Source organism: Erythranthe guttata, chromosome 1 (genome assembly GCF_056151865.1).
Source record: "Erythranthe guttata isolate IM_541 chromosome 1, IM_541, whole genome shotgun sequence".
Lineage (NCBI taxonomy): Eukaryota > Viridiplantae > Streptophyta > Magnoliopsida > Lamiales > Phrymaceae > Erythranthe > Erythranthe guttata.
This window is the reverse complement of record NC_142533.1, coordinates 8,821,690-8,841,622: the sequence shown is the minus strand read 5'-3', so window position 1 is coordinate 8,841,622 and position 19,933 is coordinate 8,821,690. Positions and strand designations below refer to the sequence as shown.

Here is a 19,933-nt window from a genome sequence, read left to right as displayed (position 1 = left end):
TTTCGACATTTATTCATGGGAAGTTTCGACAGGGGTTTCGACTCGGGTTTTCCTTAACCAATTTCTTAACGTTTTATTCTTCATTTTTCATGTACATTCTTTTAGTTCCATGCTTGTTATGAACTAAGTACATTTTATTTTAGGGTAATGAAACTTTGTATATATTGATTTCAATTTCCATTTATGTTATCTATTTGTCGTGTTATAATTTCGATTATGTTTTCCTGCATTAAATGCTTCTGATTGATTGATCAATCTGAGACCTCTCAAATTGATGTTAAATATGAATGAACTCGAGAGAGGATTTCTTGATGAAATTAGGAAAACATAGTTTGGGTTGTGGAAACGGAGACGTGATACCTCTCAGGTAGTCTTTAAGGACTTGATCTAAATGCTCTCTTAATATCAGGTTATGAACGGAGATGTCGAACCTGTGGGTAGACTCTAACTAGACTAGAAACGGGTGTTAGGGTATTTTAGTGTTTGGGTTGGCGAATAGGAATTTGGCGATTACGGGTTTATAGATCGGTTTTTATAGTACATTGGTGGATTTTACCCTAAAAGTCATTTTTTAATCGAAACCCTCCCGTTAAGAGTTGTCGCTGTTCCATTTATGTTTATTCTATATTTGCATGTTCCCAAACATTGTTTGTTGTCAATGATTAGGGTTAAAGTAGTAGAAAACGCGCTACCTGTAAGTTACGAAAAGAGATTTTCGCCGCCTAAGGTTCTCAGCCGCAAACGGTCCTTCTTCGAGCCGTAACTTTTTTTCTGCTGGTCGGAATTGAACGGTGCGCCCACCATTGGCTTCCTCTTGAAAAGGGATTTCTCTAAAATTTGATTTCGTTTGATTTGGATCTCTAGATCTGCTTATGTGGGCGTTCTCCCACGAACATGCGGTTTGACGGCGAAGATTCGGTTTTTGTGGCATATCTCGCTCACCGGTGGTTGTAAATAGACGAGGTTTATACCGTTGGATTCTCATTTTCAAGGGGTATTGGTGGGCGGTGGTTTTGTACGACTTGGATCTTTGGATCTGTTTTTGTGAGGATTTTACGACGCGTGTGTGGTACTACCGGCGAAGGGACTTCTAGGAGGCATAACTTCCTAACCGTTGGTCGGAATTTGACGGATATTATACCGTTGGAATCCTCTCTTCAAGAGATTTCGTTTGGGTATAATTTGGCTCTGATCGCATTACAGTCGGCGTGAATGGGTCCCACGTTGCAAGGACTCTTGGTAGCGGTGGAGTTTTGAGATCCAAGGGATCTTGATACGGTTTTGGGCGTGAATTTGCAGAGAGCAACGTTTCCCAACCCTGAACCTTGCGAGGAAGGGTGGGCGTGGCAAAGAAACGCTTGGTAAGGAAGGGCATGGCCAACAACCGGTTACGAATTTGGAGATTGGCGTGGCAGCTCCCACCACGTCGGAGCCCATTACTTCGGCCATTCCTCAAACAAAAATTTCTAAGGCAGCAGAGGAACGTGGACGAGTTCCAACCGGCAACAAGGAAGATCCGAAAACGTGGGCAAGTTTCTTCAAATGAACGCGCCCACCGTCGGCTGACTTGGCGCTCCACCCTGTGGAAGGATTGGATGACTCTGATGTCTTACGATTCGGAGAAGATGATGTAGAAAACTTGGATACGAGGGGTGTGTTCTTGAGTGTCGGTTATTTTCCGGGGCCATTCTGCGGAATAGATGCGATCAAGGACATCAAAGCAAGATGGGGGGGGGGGGGGGGGGGGGGTCCCGTCGAAGTACCAAATTCATCCTATCAGGTGGATTTTGTTCGAATTCGAAACAGACCAAGATAGGACGAAGATTATGGAGGCGGGGAAGTATAATTTTGGTACTTCCACATTGTATGTTCGAAAGATGCCAAAGTTCTTTAACTTCGACATTCAAGAGATGATGGTGTATATTCCCGATTGGGTGGCGCTTCGCAACATATCCAGAGAATTGTACAACCATAAGTCCATTAGTATGATTGTCCAGAAGATCGGACGCCCGATTCAAATGGACAAGAATACAAAGGAGTTGGCCGGCTTTGGTTATGCACGGATTCAGGTGGAGGTGGATGCTACGAAACCTCTGCGGAAATCATTGACACTGATCAACTCGTTGAACCAATCCTATGAGGTTCCAATCGAGTATGTTTATGTTCCGGCCTATTTCACGAAATGCAAGACGATGTCTCACACATTGGAAAAGTGTAGGGCTGATGTACTAACGAAATGATGTTGGATCCGGAAAAAGGCAGCACCCCCTGCCCCTCGGGAGGATGCTACGACCGTGACTCCACCTGAGCAACCGAATGAGGGAGAGGATGTCATTTTTCCATAGATGGGCACCAACACAGTATTTGAGGGTTTAGTGATACTGATGTTTCGGACGAAGACATTGGGGAGGAGGATGTGGCCGAAGATGATGACTCAACGGATTGCTATGAAACGCCCTTGCGTTCGGGGGAAGAGCTACCGAACTTCAATAATATAAATACTCTTGTGGCTTCGACTCCGGGTGACCAACCATTTATTACGTTCAAGAAGAAGCACCTCCCGGCTATGGCTATCCTTATGCCGAAAGGGAGGGGTGACGTTTTTCCAATGTGAGTGGAAGGGACGAACACGCCCACCAGTGCAACCGATGAAGCTACGCCATTGCCGCCGAGGGGCATTGTTCCTCCTATAGTTAAACAATGATTGTCGCCTGCTGGAACGTGAGGGGATTAAACAATGCCTTCACGCAAAACAAGGTCGCCGACCTCATTAGGAGACATAAGGTGGATGTATGTGGATTATTGGAGACGAAAGTATGGGATCCGGGGGTGTTGGAAGGGATAATGTCTCGGAAATTACGGCACTGGGGTCATATGACCAATTTCCAACTTCATAGGGTGGGCCGTATTCTATTGATATGGAATCCGGCAGTGGTTCATGTGGAGACGTTGGGAATGACGGACCACCTCATTCATTGCAAAGTCTCTGTCTTGTGTCGCATCGGCAAATTCAGGTGGGCATTGTATGTGGTTGGTTTTCAATTACACCTCGCAGGCCGTTGTGGACGTCGCTTGCAAACTACGGTCGAGCTCCTACTCTACCGTGGCTATGCTTAGGGGATTTCAACACGGTTTGTCGGCCAGTTGAAAAATCGGGTGCCAATGTTGTGACCCCTTATATGGTTAATGATATCCAAGAGTGTTGCCGGTCAACCGGGCTGGATGACTTAACCTCTACGAGATTTTATTATACTCGGTCAAATCATAATGTGTGGAGCAAACTTGACCGAGCTATGGAGATTCCGACATGACAACAAACATATGGAGGCAGCTCGGCAACTTTCTTACCGTTCGTGAAGCACTCGGACCACTCGTTGATCTTAGTAAAGATGGGGATGGATAAGGAGCCGGTCTCTCGCCCGTTACGATTCTTCAATATGTGGAAAATGCATGGAGAATTTAAGACAATTGTTCAAGACGTATGGACAACGGATCGTCAAGGAAGCCGATAATGGGCGGTGATAAAAAATCATAAGGCTTTGAAATACCCTCTCAAAAGCCTTAATGGGAAGGAATTTGGTCACATATTGGAACGAGCTAAACGGGCGTCTCTTGATCTTGAGGAGACCAAACAACAGCTGCATGAAGATCAGCACAATGCAACCCTGCAACAAGAAGTACTTAACCGACTGGAGAAAGCAAAATTTCTCACAAAGGCGGAACGAAGCTTCTACTACCAAAAGGCGAAGCTACATTATTTGAAGAACAACGATTGGCCGACCAAGTTATTTCATGGAATGGCTAAAGGGAATGCTCAACGGAACCACGTGGCATCTATTCGCCGTGCGGACGGGACGATGGCCACCTCACGTGATGAAGTCCATGCAGAATTTTTGAAGTTTTACATGGAATTCTTAAGAACACGTCAGCCTTGCGAAGCTATTGACTTAGAGGTTTTACATTCCGTGCCAAGGATTCACGAGGATGATAGTGCTACTCTTATGGGTCCAATCATTAATTCAGAAATAAATGATGCATTGTTTGATATCTTGGACGACAAAGCTCCGGGACCGGACGGTTTTACAACCCACTTTTTCAAACACTCATGGGACACGGTTGGGCCACTCTTGACGGAAGCAGTGGAATTTTTTCGAATTGGCTCTTTGCTGAAGCAATGGGATAACACGGTACTTGTCTTCATCCTGAAGAAAGTACAAGCTCAAGAAGTGGTGGATTTTCGACCAATAGCTTGGTGCAATATGATCTATAAGGTCATTGCGAAAGTCCTAACGTCCCGTTTAGGCAACGTTCTATCATAGATTATCGATAGAGCACAATTAGTGTTTGGGGGGGGGGGGGGGGAAGGGAGATCGATCACGGACAATATACACATGGTGGAACATCTTATGTGGCATTATGAGAGGAAGCGTATTTCGCCTAGATTCTTGTTGAAGATGGATTTACGCAAAGCATATGACTCGGTTAACTGGGAATTTCTCCAAGCTATATTGGAGGGCTTGGGTTTCCCAGTTAAATTCACGGGATGGATTATGCTATGCATAACTTATGTATCATATTCGATCTCGGTTAACGGGGAGACGAAGGGGTTCTTTCCATCCATGCATGGATTGAAGCAAGGATATCCCTTCCAGCCCTACTTGTTCGTTATATGCATGGAGTACCTCTCCCGGCTACTCCATGTACGACCGATGGATCAAGAACTTAACTACCATCTGATGTGCCATCTACACAAGATAACACACCATTTTTTTGCGGACGACCTAATGGTATTTTCTCGTGGAGATGTAGAATCGGTCTGTATCCTCGCCAAGACGGTCTAAAAATTTGGGCAGGTTTCAGGGCACAACGAAAATCATGTGAAGTCTAATATTTTCATAGCGGGAGTTGGGACCGATTAGAGATCGAAAATGAGTTTCACTTTGCCACGGGAGTGTCTCCATTTCGATACCTTGGAATTCCACTCGCTGCATCTAAATTACGAGTGCTCAACCATCAACCATTGCTCGACAAAATCGAGCAAGCCATAGGAGCGTGGACTCCCCAAACTCTCTCATATGTCGACCGTTTGGAGATTTTGAAAACTGTGGTTCAAGGTACATGTTGCTACTGGTTATCAATATTTTCTATCTCACAAACAATTATCGAGAGTATTGAGAAACTATGCAAAACGTTTTTATGGGGTGCGGCTGCCCCGAAAGTGGCATGGCCGAAGATGTGCAAACCAAATGAAGAAGGGGGTTTGGGCCTCCTTGATTTGACTGATTGGAATCGAAGCCTTCTTGTGAAAAACTTGCGGGATTTTCACTTGAAGAATGACTCTCTATGGATACAGTGGGTGAATGAATTATATCTCAAGGGACGAACCATATGGGAGTGGTCACCGACACTTACAGCTTCACCCTTCTTCATGAGCATAATCCGGATTCGGGACAAACTGGTGGAGAGCGCGGGGACTACTCATCTACTTATTGTTAAGCTGGAATCTTGTACGGAGCTTGGCAAATTAAATGTGAGCAAAGTATACGACTGGATTAGGGCTACGGCCTCGATCAAACCATGGGGTAAAATTCTTTGGTCGCCATCTATGACCCCAAAGCACTCGTTTACCCTATGGATGGCAGCCAAGAATCGAATGGCCACAATGGACCGAGTGGAGCGACGGGGGCGTAGAGTCGACAACTCCAAATGCGTCTTATATGGTGTGGTGGACGAGACTAAGAAGCACATCTTCTTCACATGTAGCATATCTCGAGAGGTGTGGGACAACATACGAATATGGTTGGGTATCCGCCGACGACCAACCACATTGGGTGCAACACTTAAATGGCTCAAGAAGAATGTATGGGGGAAGTTGTACAGCAACGATGTGCACTAGCAAGTCTCGTGTACCACATTTGGGAGGCTTGCAACAAGTGAAAATTTGAGAAAATTGAAACTACTCCGAAGGATCTCACAAGGAAGATCTAACTAGATGTTTACTCGGCTATGTTCAGCTAGCACCCGGATTTCGTGGGTTATCCCACATTTATTAATGCTTTTAGTACGTTAGTTATTTCTTTTTGCTTTCTGCAATAGATTCTACAATTTCCTCGGGTATACCCGTTGTAATTGTCTACGACTTTTTTGATTTATAATATTTACATTTTAATCATAAAAAAAATTATTAGGGTTAATCATTATTTCAACCAATTACGATCGACTGATAATATAACGATAATATAATTACTTTACGCAGCATGTAAATCTATAGGTCCATGTGGATCAATATGGAACCAGTGTTCAACAAAATGCGATATTGTACACTTGCGGTAATTCATACGTAGGTTTTACACATATCACGTGTTTAGAAAGGCCCTTCAATTTTTTTTTCTCCGTGTCATGGGGCTTGGCAACATGTATTTTACTATGATATTTTGAGTAGTAGACATTGTCACCACCTTTACATTTTCCCTTGTTCTCTTACATGCACATTAGTTCCACAACCTTTTTAGAATTATACAATTCAACAAAAATAATAAGGTTGGAATCACTTAACTCTTCAAGCAAATAACACTTGTTTCCATAGTAAGGTTCTTATCCACCTAGTACACCTTGAAAATCATTGTTTCCCCCACACCCATTCTTAGCTCTCTATTTCCTACATCAATGATAGATATACCCATTTCTGAGAAAGAATGGCTTAAGATAAAGGGAATATTTTCATCTTCCTCTATGTCCAGTATTATAAAAAATTGGCAAGTATGAACTTGTCTACCTTGACCAATACATCATCAACTATACGTAAAAGGTGAGATAAATATCCATCGGATAACTGCAAGATCACTGACGTGGGCTTAGTTTATCTTAAATTAAATTTATCATTAAATAATAATGCATTAAATTTACGCTCGCCCCTTGATCACACAATGCCCTCTTGAAATATCTAGTACCTATAGTGCATGGAATCGTACAAATCCCTGAATCTCTAAGCTTTGGTGGGATCTTATTTCCAAAGACAACTACTTTTCTCATTTAGATCCACTATTGCGGCGCACACCGAAAGCCTTATCTCCTTTGATATAAGTTCTTTCAAAAAACTTACTCCCGTAAGTATTATATCATTCGAGTCCATCTACATGCATGGTAGAGTACCACATACCGATAGTACCGTCCCGAATAACGATTTCCCGCAATTGTTGGTATGGTAATGATATAAACTTTTTCAATACCGCAAGATATGTTAGATACACAATATTAAACTAAATGTTCAATAGCCGTAGCGAAATCACCCCTAGATTGTAAATTTTTGTGTCTTATTTTTTAAAAGTGTTTGGATAATAAGCTTATAAGTTATTTTTACTGTTTTTAAGATTTTAAATAAAAATGTGTGGATATACTTTTACAAACAGATCTTAATAATAAGCTCTCTAACAACCTATTTTTTGTGACTTTTTTTAGGATTTTTTGATTTTTTTACCAAACACTTTTGAATAGCTTATGAGTTCTTGAACATCTTATAAGTTATTTTTAGTTGCTCGTAAACTTAGCCAAACACCTTCTTAATCAATCATATAAATATTTTTCTTTCTATCATAGTCTTGAGTGATGTTTGAGGTTTTCTTTTCAAACGTTTTAACCGTTAGTTAAGTGAAGTATGGAGCGCCTATGAAGCACCCATATTCGTCGCCCTAATTAAAGTCATCATTATATGGTATGTTATTGAGATCAATTTGTAGTGAGATTAATGGCGATATAAGTTAGATGGCCACTTTATATAAACAAACAATAAAAGATAAAAACAAAGAAAAGACACCATTACAATATTACAAGTTGATACATTATCTTTGTTATTCCACAAAACCTATACCACTTTTGTTAATATTAAGATGGGCTAGGCAAACAGTTAGCCATAGTAGACATATCACTTTTAAGATTACTCAAGTTCAAGGCCTTTGCCTTACTTCTGTACAATCTTTTAACATTAGATCTTTGCTCATTAAGCAATTTCCACAAACTTCTCTTAGCATTTGGTCTAAATGGGCAATTTGATGCCAAGAAACCATCCACCAAGTGCAAATACGCCTCCAAATCGTGGCAACACGCCACATCCGCATCGGGTTTTAAGAATGGCGACATTTTCGTATCGACCCTCAGTTCAGTGCCAACATGCGCATACGCCCAAGGCATATTGTTATCGAGAGCATTAAGCAACTTTCTCGCCCCGTTTTCTCTCAATTTCTTATCGAGCTCCTCGCTCACGAACATGCCCGGAACTCGAGTGACTAAATCTTGAGAATTTACAATTCGTAGAACTTTGACTTTGTTCGATTGGATTCGATTTGCAAAACCTCGATTACCCACGCGGGGCCCACCGAACGAGAAAACGGCGACAGGTGGCACGTCGGGTGCGCACGTGCTCAGTTCGTCACCGATCAGTAAAGCTAGAGCCGCTCCGAGGCTGTGACCTGTTATTGTTATGCTCAAGGCTTCGCCTTTGTATTTCTCCATTAGTCTTTGGATTTCTTCGACCACCGACTCGGCGAGGCTAGGCACGTGCTCCCCACGTGTTTTGAACAAACTCAGAAACCCACATTCAACTTTGGGCTGTTGTCCGTCAGTTGACTCAATTCCTCCATTTTTTTTCTGATTATTATTATTATTATTATTATATTCATCGGATATTGGAACCAACACATCTCTTACATTCTCGGCCCACTCGAGACACGTGGCGGTTCCTCGTAGGGCGATGACGATATCTCTCCTTCCCATCCGTTGGATTTCTGTACTGTCGTCGCAGACCGCCACGTACCCGACCCAGCTGGATCGCTGAGTCATCCACCCGAGATCCGGCGCCACGTCATCCACCCATTTCGGCAGCCCGATAGACGCAGTCGCGTAGAGGCTCTTCGTCACGCGGTACGACCGATCCGGCAGCGCCACGTGGCGGGGCCACTGCGCCTCCTCCGTGGAGGTGGCGGGGTTGGAGTGGAAGCAGTGGTACGCCGCCTGAATGAACTCACCGAAACGGACAACCTCCCGCCGGAGATTCTCGTCGAGCGGGTCGAGCAACCCGGCCCAGTCGTCGCTGCCGTGGTACTCGCGCCAACGGCTGCCGAGAATATTCCGGGGAGAATATTCCGCGGACTTCGACAGGAGCCGCTGCAGCCTGTTCAGATACCGCGGCGACATTTCCTCCGCCGCCTTCATTTCCGGCCAAACACTGGAGGCCAAGTTCAAGCCTTCAAGGATTCCCCTACCCCGGTTTTCTCCGGTGGTGTTGGATCCATTTATCGCCGGTTCCGGGTCGGGCGGATTCGGGTGGGGCTGCTTCTGCAACAGCTTTTCGAGGTTGAAGAGGTGTTCTTTAGTAATTTCGGTGGATAGTCTTTCCGGGTTTCGAGTGTGAACCCGGTTCAGTGGATTGAGAGGTGAACCGGAGCACTCAAAGCCGGCGCGTCTGACTCGGAAAAGTTGAAGATTGTGCGCCGGAAGTGTTGATCCGATTTGCATCATATTTGTTTTGACGGCTTAACAAACAAATTAGGAAAAAATCTAGAGAGAGAAAGAGAGAGAGAGAGGTTTGAAATAGGAAAATTACTAAGTGCCCTCACACGGGTTAGTCATTAGTGAGAGAGGACTATATAAGCAAGTAGATTTAGCTAAAATACAATGTGAACCATTTGAATGGACCTTTTTTTCTTTTAATTTTGTTGACCTTTCAAAAAAGTCAATAAATTTTGAGATTTTATTTCTTTATTCAAAGTTTGAACCCCCAAAATTTAAATATTTTTTTTTACCATTTTATTTACTGAAATAGTTCTTTTAACCATTTCGCGTTCTCCTTCAATCCACGCTCATATTGGTGAAAACTAAGAGTTACTGTATTTTTCTTTACCGGATTTCTAACGATTTTTTTTTTCTAATCACACGAACACCGTAATAATGAAATATTGTATGCGCCGTACTGATTTATCTTTTTTGGGTGATAAATTATAGTCAATATTAAATCATCATACAGATCTACCGTACTGAAATATTATTAATAGGAATATGAAACAAAAAACATGTCTCAAAGCTTATTCGTAGAATTTCAAAATATTTCAGAACAACGATGTATCAGCAAATTTTATCAAAATTATATTTGTAAATATGTCGAATTTTTCGTCTAAAAAAATGGTTTTATTTTCCAGTTTGTTCCATAAAATTCAAGATCAAAATATTGCAATTAAATATTGATAATTGTTAATGTGTGGACCGAACCTAGTAATTGAATTGTTGTTATATTGTTCAAAACTTTGACAAATGTCTAAAATTTCTAACATGGAGTTGTGCTTCGCTCACTTTTACGTGCTTCTCTATCAATATTTCCGGTCTCGTCCAATGTTTTACGTGTTTCTTTATTTATTATTATTTTCCTTTTTCCTCTATCAGATTCACTTTCTTATATAATAGTATATGATATGCAAATCACCAGAAGAGATATGACAAATGTCGTTTCAGTTTCAATAACTTTCGGTTTTAAAAGTACTTTTAACCATTTTCGTGTCTGAAGTTGACAAAATTTGAAACATAGAATTTATAGTTCTTTGAATTAACTTTTTAATCTGATTCAAATTATCAAAGTGGATATCAAATGTGAAAGATATGCATGAATCAATGATCGTCGCTCACAACTTGAATGTTTTCAGTTATGTAAAATTCAAAATGTAACTCATTCATGTATAATTTTGTTACATGCCATCCAATCTAATTAATTACAGTTGGATTAAAAAGCTAACTCAAAGAATTGCAATTTTTGTATTTCAAATTCTGTCAAAATTAGACTAGAAAGCGGTCAAAATCATGTTCGAAGTCGAAACAATAAAATCAAACAACATTTTAATATTGTAGTACCTATAATTATATAACTTTTTTGAAAAACTACAATTATATAATTTTCAAAACCATCTATAAACACACGAAGAAAGAGAAAAAGAAAAAAAATATCTCCTAAGCTAAATTATTAGTCAAACATGGTCTTTGATATATCTAATTGGGCCGACCCAATGGGTCCTAATTTATTTAATAACTAGACCCAATACACGAAAGTATTCGGGCCCATTACACGAAAGCCCAAGCGCCTTCAATGTAAGGCTTGGGCCCAACAAAGAAAGCCCAACCCAATCAACGACATATAAATAGATGTTTTACTCATTTGTAAAGGTACGTTCTAATTATTCACAATCAATCTCGAGTTTTATTCTCTCCACTATCTCTACGATCAGTACATCTGACTTGAGCGTCAGAGGGGTTTCCGCCGGATCAACCCCCGACTTAGTTCACGTGTGTTCATTTCGCAGGGACCTCAGGATCATCAAGTTGACTAGCTACTAATCAGCTTTGCTCTCCCAACTCGTTTTCTATACTACCCCAGGTGAGCTATATTTTAGCATCATCGGTCTTGCAATGCTATTATGTATTTTGATTTTTATTAGGTGAAAGGTTGGCAAATAGAAAAATCCAAATTGTACAAGAGTTTCGAACATTTATCAAATTGGAAAGCTACAAAAAAAATGTGTTGGTATAACTTTGTTAAAAAGAAGAAGAGCTTAATTGATTTGTACCAAAATTTTGGTTTTGAAAAAGCAACCTATCTTTTGATTGACCTTTTAATAATAATAGGGATTATTAGGGAAGACACCCCCCATTTGTTAGTTGTTTTTTGGATGGATCCAATTTCTTTTCTTAAAAAAATTATCTAAAAAATACCATTTTTTTTTGAAAAAATTGAAATTAAAAAGAAAACCATTAGAAAACCAAAAATAAAAATAAAACCATCTTTTCAAAATCAAAATGAAAAAAAAACACAAAAAATGAAAAAAAAAACACAAAATTAAAAAAATATATAAAAACAAAGAGATTCAAAAGAAACTAAGTTGTGGTAATTTAGGTAATCTGTCTAAAGAATTTACGACTTATATGGATATTAATTTTGTAGTTATCACAATGAAAAGTTCTTTTTTTGGGGATGTATGCCGTACACCTCTTATTTCGAAAATATTTTGAATTAAACACAATTAATTTTAAAGATTTTTTCCATAACTCACATTCGTATCTAAATTAGTGAGACCCCCTACCAGACATGATAAGACTAAAGTGCCCCTATGTATTAAGTTTTTAACGTAATACAATTTTATTTTTCTCATTCTTGTGTATCTCTCCCTCTCTCTCTCTCTCTCTCTCTCTCTCTCTCTCTCTCTCTCTCTCTCTCTCTCTCTCTCTCTCTCTCTCTCTCTCTCTCTCTCTCTCTCTCTCTCTCGTTCACAGTTTCTTTTTTCTTTTTTCCTTCAGATCTGTAAACCGCCGCTGCCGAAGCCAACAATACTCTTCAAACGCTGCCGGCCGAAACTCATTGCAGGAGGCCTTCCTCCGCCGATGTTGGAGATCGTCTCCCCCCTCGTCCAACACCACCACATCGAGGCCTGGTACTATTGGCGGCGACGCCTCCCCCACCTTGTCGCCCCCCTCCGTCGGATGCGTGATTTCTACATGGAGATTCCCCTTCTCTCACCGCAGAATACCAATATATACTATATTAATTGGTAAATTTTTATTTTTTTATTCTTCTCGAATTAATTGTCGAACTAGCAATAGAATATGTTATGGATCTGAATTTTCAGTTTTATTATTTATTTGTTATGAACGCATACATTGATTTTCAATTATTCTGGATTTTAATGATTTTTGTGTTATTCTGCATATTCTGAATGTTTAGATCTGGAAAACCCATTGAATTACAAGATTAGTCGGTTGTAGTGCAGTGTATTTTATAGAGTAGTAATGACAGAGTAATCATGTTTAACAGCTTAGTTATATTTGTCATTTTTTTGAAGTGCTGCATATGTTTAACAAAGTAGTCATATTTGACAGAGAAGATCAAACGGAAGATTAAGTACAGTCGGTGCAACCGAGTTGGCTACCACAACAAAAAAACATGTTCGATGGCCTTTATTGGAAGATCACATTAGTTATTGTTTTTAATTTTTTAATTATTTTTAAGAATTAAGTATGGCTTTTATTTTTTTATAATGGATAATGTGATTTCAGTATTTTATTTTCCTTTATTTTCCTTGCAGCAAACATATGTAGTCACTTTATCGTGATTTTATTAATTTTCAGAGTATATTTGATTGTTTGATTTTCATGTATTATGTCTTGATTCTATGCAGAGTTTTTTTTTTTTTTTGTTTTTTTGTAGTCATTTTTTTCTGTTTACAATGTATCTTGCTATTAATGTTGCAAGCTTTTTCAAGTGATGATGGCTTGTAGTCACATTACGCAGAACATAGTCACATAATAGTCATATTCCCACTGTCATGTTCAGTCATTGTTATACAAACCGTAGTCACATAATAGTCCTATTCTCGCTGTTTTGTTGAGAATCATGCTTCTACTGTCTGTTAATTCCCATTGTCCTATTAATTACACTGTTTTACAAAGCACAGTCACATAATAGTCATATTCTTACTGTTATTTTAATAATTATGTTTCTACAATATGTTAATTACACTGTTATACACAACCTAGTCACATAATAGTCATATTCTCACTATTCTGTTAATGCCTACATGGAGATTTGAATATGACTACTTCAAATCAAAACCAGAGACTGTATATGACTAGTAGGGGTTATGGATGTATGACGTTGTACCTAATGTTTTCGATTTTTGGTATGTGACTGCAGTTTCGAAGCAAGGAATTTTCGATTTGGGGGAGTTTTCAATTTGGGGGAGTTTTCACCTTCGTGCATCTTCTTCAGCAAATTTTATGTAATTTGATTTTTTTTTTAATTTGGAACCAGCTTTGATAGGAAAGCATATATTAATGCTAATTAATAGGGATTTAGGCGCCCATATTATTAGGGATTTCGAAAATCATGGTTAAGTGTTAGAAATTGTGATAATTGCTGCAAGGGCAATATTGAAAATAAATATTTTAGGGGTTATCACAAAGGAAGAATTATAATATGGATATATCACCATTTTTTATCTATAGAGGAGAATTATTGCTAATGACCCCCTTTTTTTTTACAAAATCAAAATCACAGTAAAAAGCTTTATTGAGGGGTTTTGACAAATAACCCCTTACTTATATTCATTTCCCTGTATGCCACAACATGTTCAATAATATAAGTTGGAATTTTCAATTTTATTTCACTGCAAGAACCTAAGTCAAGCGTATATATTTCCAGGAAAATATAAAGTTGATGCATTCAATTATATTTTGTATTCAAACTAAATTTTATTTTCTCTATGAATTCTTATAAATCGGGGGTTTGAACATTGAATTTTAGGATGGAATAAACATTTTCTTTACTCTTCAATGTTGCATTACTAAAATTCTTTCATTTGATGTTACAACTTACATAGCCAAACTAAAATAAAAACTCAACCAAATTGGAGACATTCAAATCTTGTGTGCAACCATTTCTTTAAACCATATTTGGTTAATGTATATATCAATGAAAACATAATGATTTTTGAAATTACAATTTGGGGTAATTTGCATCCACCTTCCCTGAAGTTTAGTCTTTTGGCAAATAATCTCCAAACGTTTAACATTTTGGCATATACACTCCCCTCCATCGATTTTTCCGTCAGTGGTAGGTCCGTTAGTTTTATGGGTAGAGTAGGAAAATTACATATAAATAAATAAAAAGGAATTTGCAAAATTAACACGTGGGATACAAAAGGTTTTTTTTTTTTTTTTTTTTATATAATTAATTTCTCAATCTTACATCTTCTAAAACTTCTTGGACTTCATTTTTCAATATTTATAAATCTTAAACAAATATTAAGAGATGGAGGAAAGAGGGCACACATGGATCCAAAAACCTTCTGATTGATAAGTTTTTTTTTTATATTTATTTATTTATGATAAGTTCACAATTGCTAGTACTATAATTGTTTTCTTTTTATTGCATCCACAAAAAATCGTATGCCATATATGTAAAAATAATATTGGTTGATTAATTCGACTATATAACATTTGAATTATGCACGTCAAAAAATAATAGACATTAATCAAAAGTTAAATTGGATAAAATGGTTGCATTATCGAAAAAATAAATAAAAATAAATACGTAATAATAATAATAATATAGTAAACTTATCGAATATATATATATATATATATATATATATATATATATATATATATATATATATATATATATAGAAACAAAAATGATAAATGTAAATGTATATATGTATATGGGGAAAATATTAAGTGTAAGAATAGAATTAGTAAGAGGGTAATGATATGGGGTTGAATTTAATTATATTCAAATAAAATGCGAGGGTCCTATCTCAAATGGGCGATCATATATGTAACATTAGATTCCACTTGCACTTTACTTCTATCTTTTGGTAATATAATATGGTCTCATATAAACAGTTAAGAAACAATTAAATCGTGGTAACTTAATTAAGTTGTAGGGATAACTAAATGTTGATATTTTATAATATATTTGATATGCCTAATTGGCCCAACCCAATGGGCCTACAAATTATTTACCTATTGGGCCACGAGCCCAATGTCGAAGACCACTATCACCGAGGTCCAATCATCTTCAAGTAAGGTTTGGGCCCGACAATCTCAACTAAGCTATAAATAAAGGTTTGAACTCATTCCTACTATTAATTGTATTCTCTGCACTATTTCTATGATCAGCACGTCTGACTTGAGCGTCGGAGGGGTTTCCGTCGGATCAACCCCCGGCGTAGTTCACGTGTGTTCATTTCGCAGGTACCTCAGGATCATCAAGTTGTCAAGCTACCGATCTGCTTTGCTCTCCCAGTTCGTTTTCTACACTACCCTAGGTGAGCTATATTTTAGCATCATCATTTTGGCGCCGTCTGTGGGAACGATGCAAACCAGATCACGTAGCCAACAAGATCCTCCTGAGGAGTCAGCTCGGAGAAAAAAATAACACAGCTAATCAAGATCCTCCTGAGGCGTCAACTCGGAGAGAAAATGACACAGCTAATCAAGATCCTCCTGAGGCGTCAGCTCGGAGAGAAAATGACACAGCTAATAACCTCCCAGTCCGTGGAGGATCTGGCATGCCACCTCTTCCACATGCCGCGGAGCCACTTCCTCCACGTGCCGCGGAGCCAGCTCCTCCACGTGCTGCAGATCCACCTCGCGAGGTTCAGGTGATCCCCCCTCGGGACCCACCACTCGCCGATCCACCACTCCCTGCTCCTCGAATGGTTCAAATAACCGAGGATGCGCTTCAACACATGATAGCAGAAGCTTCAACTCGCGCTGCCACAGAGGCCGTGTCCCAATATATCGCCACGATGGGAGCAAATGCTCCCAACGCAATACCAGCACCTGCTCCACATGTGGAGCCACCTATGGCACCACCGCCATCGACTCCCTGGGGGCTTACATATGCCCCCAAAATATTTCGCTCACCAAGGATTATCGACTCCCTGGGGGCTTACATCTGCCCCCAAAATATTTCGTTCGCCAAGGGTTATCGACTCCCTGGGGGCTTACATCTGCCCCCAACATTTCGCTCGCCAAGGGTTATCGACTCCCTGGGGACTTACCTCTGCCCCCAAAATATCTCGCTCGCCAAGGGTTATCGACTCCCTGGCGATATACAGTGCCCCCAAAACATTTTGCTCGCCAAGGGTTATCGACTCCCTGGGAGCTTACATCTGCCCCCAAAATATTTCGTTCGCCAAAGGTTATCGACTCCCTGGGGGTTTATAGTGCCCCCAAAATATTTTGCTCACCATGGGTCATCGACTCTCTGGAGGCCTACTTCCGCCCCCCTCGAACGGTTCAAATAACCGAAGAGGACCTTCAGCGTATGATCGCCGAAACTTCAACAATATCAACTGCTACTAGCTCCTCTAACGGTTCAGATAACCGACAAGGACCTTCAGCATACGACAGCGAAAACTTCAACTCGTGTTGTCACTGAAGCAACGACACAACCGTGTGCATTCACCTCAGACCATAGGTCTCGAGCGCCTCATCCTACAATGGGTGGTTAACCCATCCGACGGTTGGGCATCACCCTTACCTTTCAACCCAAGTGGGTTCACATCACATCGCAAGAGACGAGTATAATCTTCCTACTCAAAAAATAGAACATCCCAAGGGGTGAACATCAACCACCAAAATAAAAAAAAGGGGGTAAAATCGCGCACGCGAAACCCAAGAAAAAAGAAGAAGATGAAGAAAAAAGAAAAAAAGAAAAAGCAAAGAAGAAGAAAAATGAAGAAGATGAAAAGAAAAAGAAAAAAAAAGAGTAGAAGAAGAAGAACAAGAAGAAGAAAAAAGAGAGTAAAAGAAGAAGAATTAGAAGAAAGAAAGAAAGAAGAAAGAAGAAGAAGAAAAAAGAGAGAAAAAAAAAAAAAAAGAACGGGCACGATTCCCGAGGCAAAAAAAAATCGGCACGATTCCCGAGAAGAAAAAAAAATTGGGCACGATTCCCGAGGTGCGCACGGGCACGATTCCCGAGGCGCTCATCCGGCACGCTTCCCGAGACCAAAAAAAAGAAAAAAAAAGGGAAAAAGTGAATAAAGCAGCATGCTGCGTCACTCTCGAGGAAGTCCCATACCAGCTCCTTATAAAATGCCTAACAGCTCCACACTCTCTCTCGCCATGCACTACATGCGCGCGTGCCCCCCCCCCCCCCCATATGGGCTAGTGCGCACACGGACCCCAAGTGCGCGCGAACTCTGGCACATCAGCGTCCTACAATGCGTGCCGCCTCTCCTACCTCGTAGCACACGCATACCTGAGGTCGCGCGCAACTCTCAAAATTCTACCTCAAATCACGTGAAAATTTTGACGCACTTTACGAAATCGCGCAAGAATTTCTGTGCGCTCCACCAAATCGCTTGATAGTTTCACTTTGCTTAACCAAATTAAGCGAGCTCTTCAACGCGCCTACCAAATCGCGCTCGCTATCAAACAGATAAATAAAAAATATTATTTCTCCACGCCACACCAAAGATTAACAAAACACTACAACACCGATCTACTCTCGACACGATCCGGTATCATTTTCGACTAGGCTCCCACATCGAATCGAGAGTGGGGGGCTTGCGAGACAAACCCACCGCGAGACAACTCCCACGAGGAGCAAACTCGCTCGACCCTACACACCCGTTGCGAGGCAACTCCCACGAGGAGCCAACTCCCTCGGTACCACAACTCACAGCGAGATAACTCCCACGAGGAGACAACTCGCTCGGTCCTACAAACCCGTTGCGAGACAACTCCCATGAGGAGCCAACTCCATCGGTATTACGAATCCACAGCGAGACAACTCCCACGAGGAGCCAACTCGCTCGGAACTACAACTCGTAGCGAGACAACTCCCACGAGGAGATAACTCGCACGGTCATATAACCCGTTGCGAGGCAACTCCCACGAGGAGCCAACTCCCTTGGGTCTACGAAACCACAGCGAGATAACTCCCACGAGGAGACCACTTGCTCCGTCCTATAACCCGTTGCGAGGCAACTCCCACGAGGAGCCAACTCCCTCGGGTCTCAAAACCACAGCGAGATTTCTCCCACGAGGAGACCACTCGCTCCGTACTACAACCCACAGCGAGGCAACTCCCACGAGGAGCCAAATCGCTCGGTACTACGAACCCGCAGCGAGACAACTCCCACGAGGAGCCAACTCGCTCGGTACCACAACCCGCAGCGAGACAACTCCCACGAGGAGCCAACTCGCTCGATACTACAAATCCGTTGCAAGGCAACTCCCACGAGGAGCCAACTAGCTCGGTACTACGAACCCGCTGTTAGAGTAGGTGACCAACAAGCCAACTTTTGGCTGTGGTCTTTCGTATTTATTATTGTAATAAACGAACCTTTATTCGTATTAATGATAAAACACCTTGGCATTCTATATCTTTGTCCCTTTGTCACAAGCATAGATATAGTCCTTACAGTTATTACAAGTACTAGTAATTGATCGTTAGGATCGTGAGATATTTACTTAAGTATTATAACTGTTAAACGTGTTCCTAGTCGAAGGGTTACGCCACTAATGAGGATATCGGCCTTTCCCATGAAGACTAGCACTTAGTGTATGTGTACTGCATCTCATCAGTATACGGTATTGTGATATCGGCATGCATAAGTGGGTGCTCGTAAGTTGACGAGTTCACTGAACTCCCTCACCCTAGAAATCTCTAAGTGGTTCCCAATAATCGAGTAGAGATATCTATGGTATAGTTGTACACCATTAGTCCTTATGACCTAGACATCACCGTGACTTCACTAGAGGACCAGCTGTATCGTGACCTGTCCCTGAGTTCCACCGAGGACCATCCCAAGGGCCAGTGTTCGTGCAGTCCGAAATCTAGTGGGAAGTCTGTGCATTGTAGTCGGGGATTCGATCGCTAGAATAGTCTTGGATGTCCTGTGTGTTCTGAAAGTTTGTAATCATTCTAAGTCTCTGGCCAGAGCTGACTAAGTGATGATTAGAGAATTCGATTCTCTAAGTCATGCACGTGACGATTACAACACTTGGAACGATCGCACCGTCATCGAACATATAAAGAGGTCTCGATGAACCAATGCCTCTAGTTCGATCGGGACATATGTATCGAAGGGACCGTACTGTACGTTAACTATATCTGAAGGTTCTTGCAGGCACTTCATTTGTATCTAGGGGATCATGACGCGTAGTTGCTAGACGCCAATCTTGATTCGTTGCGTGATTGAGGTGAAACGAGCTTCATCTTAATCGTAACTCGAAGGGGACGAGTTTTGACCACAAAGGGTTGTGGGCCCACGGCTAGCTTACACCTGAACCATCGAGGGTCACACTGCTCGTGCACATGAGATCTTTGAATAAACGGTCAGAGATAAAATAGTTTATCTTTGCATAATTGGAAGTCAATACGATT

At 40.8% G+C, this 19,933-nt stretch overlaps 2 protein-coding genes across 2 annotated transcripts; one reads left to right on the top strand and one right to left on the bottom strand.

The window, feature by feature from the left end:
• The first annotated feature begins 1,826 nt into the window (after window positions 1–1,826).
• Window positions 1,827–2,240, top strand: LOC148772789 (uncharacterized). Its single transcript, XM_088816967.1, has one exon. The coding sequence runs from the start codon at window positions 1,827–1,829 to the stop codon at window positions 2,238–2,240; it is 414 nt and encodes a 137-aa protein (XP_088673093.1).
• Window positions 2,241–7,793: 5,553 nt separating this feature from the next.
• Window positions 7,794–9,689, bottom strand: PLA-I{BETA]2 (alpha/beta-Hydrolases superfamily protein). Its single transcript, XM_013003473.2, has one exon. It carries the CDS (start codon window positions 9,511–9,513, stop codon window positions 7,882–7,884), a length of 1,632 nt encoding a protein of 543 aa, XP_012858927.2. The 5' UTR covers window positions 9,514–9,689; the 3' UTR covers window positions 7,794–7,881.
• Between the last annotated feature and the right edge of the window lie 10,244 nt (window positions 9,690–19,933).

Excerpts from the sequence above, each read along its gene's own strand:
- LOC148772789 (XM_088816967.1), top strand. The coding sequence starts at position 1,827 with ATGGAGGCGGGGAAGTATAATTTTGGTACTTCCACATTGTATGTTCGA.